General features: G+C 40.4%; 1 protein-coding gene across 2 annotated transcripts; it reads left to right on the top strand.

Annotated features, from left to right (window-relative positions):
* The first annotated feature begins 535 nt into the window (after positions 1-535).
* Positions 536-4,657, top strand: LOC115164890 (uncharacterized). Of its 2 annotated transcripts, XM_029717787.1 has the most exons (6): positions 537-815; positions 1,490-1,633; positions 2,400-2,465; positions 2,927-3,136; positions 3,292-3,438; positions 3,760-4,657. In XM_029717787.1, exons 1-6 carry the CDS (start codon positions 699-701, stop codon positions 3,910-3,912), a joined length of 837 nt encoding a protein of 278 aa, XP_029573647.1. In that variant the 5' UTR covers positions 537-698; the 3' UTR covers positions 3,913-4,657. The 2 variants fall into 2 exon arrangements, with proteins under 2 accessions (XP_029573648.1, XP_029573647.1); XM_029717788.1 differs by lacking the exon at positions 2,400-2,465 and having other exon boundaries at positions 536-815.
* Positions 4,658-5,295: the final 638 nt, after the last annotated feature.

The raw sequence follows: 5,295 nt of genomic DNA, 5'->3' as shown, positions 1-5,295 counted from the left end.
CTGCGGTTTGGTCTGAATGTTCCTACGACGATCGTGACACCAAGTGACTAAGAAGAGTATATGATACGTTTGAATTGTTTCACTGCATTTCACTTTAGTGGTGTTACTTGTGGATAAATAATTGCTGGTCATCAAAGTGAAATAGACCAGATTTTTTTGGTTGGGGGGGGTTACCCTAATCGTACTGGAATTATTGATCAATAACTAACATGTTTTATCAATCAATCCGTCTTTCGGGAATGGACCGGAAAATGGGAGACCTGACCCTCTGGTCGCTAAAGACCCCATGGCACTTATCGTAAGAGTAAGAGTGTTATTCACTATACAAAATATTATCTTATCACTCTGCTAAGATTTATAAAAATTGCAGCAAGTTTAGCAGGTATTATTTCGTTCAAAGAGTTCATCATCTGGTTCGTTCATTGGGTTACACTAAAATAATGATTTCTATAAATATGCAAGTAGCCTACACTCGAGTCCTCAAAATCGATTGGTCGACCAGAAACAGGGGGATTGTCCCCCGTTGAGCGAATCCCTCATCGCCCGCCACCGACATAGCACCCACCCGTGAGTTTCGTAAGGATCTTGTGTAAGGTTGTTGTTACATAGCCTTCAATGGCTATTACATATCTGTAGTAGCTATCTACAGTGTCTCCAGAAGTCCGTAAAGTTGTCAGTCGCTCACGTCGCATGTGAAGATGTATCCAAAAACAAAAAACGCAATGGATAGTCAAATTATTGCGGCAGAAATTGCTTTAGGTCTTGTTCTGTGTACAGCATATCGGATCATTTCGAATAACATTTTCAGTCATCAGGTAGGCTATGTTTACATTACTTTTGATACAAGCTGAATTTATAATGCTAAAATGAAATGATAGTTGGTAGGGGTTAGGAGAAAGATAAAATTGAAATGTAAGATGTTACTGCATGAGTAAGAAATCAATAGGCCTAGTTTTTTTATTTTGACATGTGCATTTTGAAAGTGTTATTTTCCCTTTTGTTCATGATCATTTCAAATTATAGCCCACTGTTTCTTGTCTATGGATTCTTGAAGAAGCTTTTCTCTTATAACATCAGTAACCCAATACGGTTGTTTTAGGTCTATTGCTGCGTTCATGTGCTAGTCGGAACTAGGAAACTGACATTTCCTACTTGCAAACACAGTATGTTTGAACGCGGCACATATAACAACAACCAGTTAGCAAGTCGAACATTTCCAAGAGTCCTAGTTCCCTACTAGCACATGAACGCAGCATATGTGAGTCTTTGTAAACCTTGTAAACCAACAATGTATACAGTAACTTCAAAATAGATATAAAAAAAAGCTATACGGTAAGTCCTCCTGGCATCCATCTATGAATTTGACATCGTTTCCATTTCTTCAGACCCATCCCTCATCTTAATAGCAAACCAAGTGGCAGGGCTGCCATTTGTTTGCTTGAATTCAGGATTGTGACTTTAATCTGTGCATTTATTTTCTATTTCTTAGGAGAGTCAGCCTGTTGACAGTGAACAGTTTGAGCTAACAAGGTCACTAGTGTGTGTATGGCTTGCAAGCAACATAAAGTTCCTACTCATTAAATGCAACAGCAATCCACTTTCACTGTCTGCACATTCAACATCCAGGCTGATTGTGAGTACTCCAAATCTCTCCTGAATTCATTCATTAATTTATTGTTTGTTTTTGACCAGGTAAGTTCACTGAGATCACATTCTCATTTACAGCGACAACCTGGGGAATATTTACAGGGGAGAGGAGGGGGATGAATGAGCCAATTAGAAGCTGGGAATGATTAGCAACACAAACATAGGCACGACATATGCATACAAAAACACGATATTGTGTTGTAGATATGTGGTAGTAGATTAGGGGCCTGAGGGCACACACTTAATATGTTGTGAATTTATTTTAATGCTTTTAAAATTGTAGAACTGCCTTAATTTTGCTGGACCCCAGGAAGAGTAGCTGCTGCCTTGGCAGCAGGTAATGGGGATCCATAATAAATACAAATTAGGTGGCCATGATGGTATGAGGGACAGATTGTAAATTTAGCCAGGACACCGGGGTTAACACCCCTACTCTTACGATAAGTGCCACGGGGTCTTTAGTGACCACAGAGAGTCAGGTCTCCCGTTTAACGTCCCATCCGAAAGACGGATTGATTGATACATTTTATGTTATCACTCTGCTAAGAAAAAATGAATTGCAGCAAGTTTAGCAGGTATTATTTTGTTCAGAGGTCATCTTCTGGTTCGTTCATTGGGTTACACTAAAGTCATGACTTGTATAAATAAGCAAGTAGCCTACATTCAAGTCCTCAAAAGCGATTGGTCGACAAAAAACAGGGGGATTGTCCTCAGTAGATTGATTGATTTATTGAGTAATTGTCTATTTACAGGCATTTCTGGCACTTCTACTGAATAGCTACTACGGAATTCATTCTCAGAGAGTATATACTAACGAAGTAAGTCACCCACTATTATTTGGTTGATACAGTATTGAAAGCTTAGAAATGCTTTTATCATAGGCTACTTGCTACTGCAAATGTTATTTCAAGTTGGTAATAGATTATTATTCTCAGCAGCTCCGTATAACTATGAATAGGTTAAGCCAGGGGTTCTTAAACATTTTGAGCTCGAGTCCAAAATGAAAAATTGACCATACCATGACCCAAATCGTCCTCCAACGACCCAATTTAAGAATAAATTGTGTGTATTATAGATGTATTCTCGTAACTCGCAACCCACCATGCCCAGGGCCCACTTTGGGTCCCGACCCATAGTTTAATAAGAAACCCTGGGTTAGGTTATATGTGTATGTCAGGTTTTAAGTGCATAAATCTATTTTTTCTTGAATGTTTTAATGATTAGATATTGAATTGTTAGATTGCGATTGTTTTCACTGACAGTCATTTTCTTCTCCTAGCGGCCTACAGTGGACATGGCTGTGTGCTCTTTCTTCATAGTGAGCAGTGTTGTCCTCTTCTTTTTGGACCGTAGCCAGCTGCAGAGCAGAGTGGACTTGCGCATGATCTTCAGTGACTCTCAGAAGTTCTTCCTTCAGATGGACTTTTTTGCCACCTTTGTCTTTGGCCTCCTCTGGCTGGCCTTCCCCGATTGGCTCCTAGGATTCCAGGTAGGCTCTTAGTACCATAAAAATACTATGAAGCTAGATTTCACATTGTGGAGATGCGGGATGACTAAGAAAAGTCAGTAGGTTCCAGGTTGAGAATGTGCTGTTACAAGAGGTGAAGAATGTTTCTTGAATAAAAGTTTGCTTCACTCTTTCAGCCCATTACAGGTTCTGAGGACATCTTCAATCTTCACCTCACTAGAGCCTTTGGCGCCATGATGGTGGGTGACAGTTTTGTCTCTTTTACAACACAGAATTTCCAACCCAACAAAGAAAAGCCGTCAGTGTTCATAAGCCGAGCAGTGGTATGTGATATTTCAGCAATTTCTTCTTTTTTTGTCTTTTCTTTTTGACAATAGAGAGTTCTGATGCTTCCATATAAATACATAGAATCAATTGAATAACACCCCATCATACACACCCCTCCCCACCCACACAAAAATGTAATGTCAGGCAAGGCTGTGACTAGGTGGCAGTTCCACACGATGAAGGCCTACAGGCCAGGCTCCTCCCTATTCTGACTTGAGACCTGCATGCTTAACTGGAATTATCATGCAAGTCTGCCATTGATGTCACTGAATGATTTATGTGAAAGGTGACTGCAGTGTTTTCTCTTGGTTTTTCAGGGCAGCTTGGTGCTGCTGGTGTTCCTGGTCCACTCTCAGCTGACCACCTCTGCCTGGGCCCCTGTCCAGGTCTGGTTTGGCCTGGTGGGAGCCAGCCTCTGGACAGGAAACTCCATCTTAGGTTACCTCAGCTCTAAACAACAAAATATGTAACAAGTCCATTCACACAGACACTGAACACAACAGTCACAACATAACAGGCAGAAGTTACATTGAACACTCTCCTGTGTGTTACAAGACTGTTAGCCCGCTTAAGTGAAGCTGATCACGTGAGCATGGTTAATCAAACCACAGCTGTTGCACAGAAAGCATAGGCAGATTCTCTGGGAACCTGGAGTGACTTCAAATGAGTGATTATTTATTGTTAAACAATTTCCATCCTATGTTGTTCAGTCTTATGATTTTCATACTTCACCATTAATGAGATGGTGATGGTCATTGCTGACGGAGGTGGAAAGAGACTCTTTGGAAATCTAAATGTCTAAATACTGTACATTTGTAAATGTGTAACTATGTACATAAATATTTTTCAATTCTACCTTACCTTTTGTAAATCCATTAAACAAATGAATTCAGATAGAGAATTTCCCTCTTCTATTTAATAGGTCTGCAAATTGACAGTATTTGCTCATCAGGATCACTGTTCTATGATCAGTTATTATCATTCTGAGAGGAGGTTAGAAAGCAATCAGAGATTGTAAAAGACACTTGACCCTACCATTCCACTGTACAGAAGTGAATAGTAAGTATGCATGCTCAGCCTTAGAAACATAATTATGAAATAACTTTTTAGGAACTCTTGATGGAAAGCGTGGAGGTGTGGTAGCTGCACCCATATGACTAAATAGATGTAACTGACGTTGAAATTACATCAATGAATAAAAGTGAAGGGAAATGATTGATTGATTCTTGCCGTTTCAGAATGTGGAAAGATTTGCTCATGTAAAGACATTAGTGGTTTTCAGTCAAAGTTGAATATGCTAAAAGCTGCGGCCTCTCAACTCCAGTGAGGAATGTTCATGTTCCAGTGTTTCCTACCAACAGGGAATGCTCTAGTAGCTTTCGGAGTGAGGTGATGTTGCCCCTAGACGCTGACCTTGGGTCAGTTTAGCATTTTCCCCACTTATGGTTCAAGTTAGGATTGGGGTAGGGGAAGCTGATCCTAGATCGATACCAAGAGGAAACTGCATTTACATTTTACATTTTAGTCAATTAGCAGACGCTCTGATCCAGAGCGATTTACAGTTACTGCATTCAATTTAAGATATCTAGGTGGGACAGCCACATATCACAGGCATAGTAAGTAGACTTTTACTCAATAAAGTAGTTATCATCAAAGTCAGAGCTAGAAAGGGAGGGGTGGGTTCAGGATCTTATTTGGGGGGAGGGGGGGGGGTTGAGGTGAAGAGGGGGATTATTTAAGATACTCTTTGAAGAGGTAAGGTTTCAGCTGATATCAGAAGGGCAGGGACTCTGCTGTCCTAGCTTCAGGGGGAAACTGGTTCCAACATTGGGGTGCCAGGACAAGGAAGAGCT

The sequence above is a fragment of the Salmo trutta genome, chromosome 27 (genome assembly GCF_901001165.1).
Source record: "Salmo trutta chromosome 27, fSalTru1.1, whole genome shotgun sequence".
Taxonomy (NCBI): domain Eukaryota; kingdom Metazoa; phylum Chordata; class Actinopteri; order Salmoniformes; family Salmonidae; genus Salmo; species Salmo trutta.
Note: the sequence above shows the minus strand (reverse complement) of the source record. Positions and strands in the feature narration are given on the sequence as shown.

Bases quoted from the DNA above. Each gene is read 5' to 3' on its own strand.
- LOC115164890 (XM_029717787.1), top strand. From the start codon at position 699: ATGTATCCAAAAACAAAAAACGCAATGGATAGTCAAATTATTGCGGCA. The intron at 3,137-3,291 runs GTAGGCTCTTAG...TCACTCTTTCAG, and splicing joins ATTGGCTCCTAGGATTCCAG to CCCATTACAGGTTCTGAGGA. The intron at 3,439-3,759 runs GTATGTGATATT...TTGGTTTTTCAG, and splicing joins TGTTCATAAGCCGAGCAGTG to GGCAGCTTGGTGCTGCTGGT.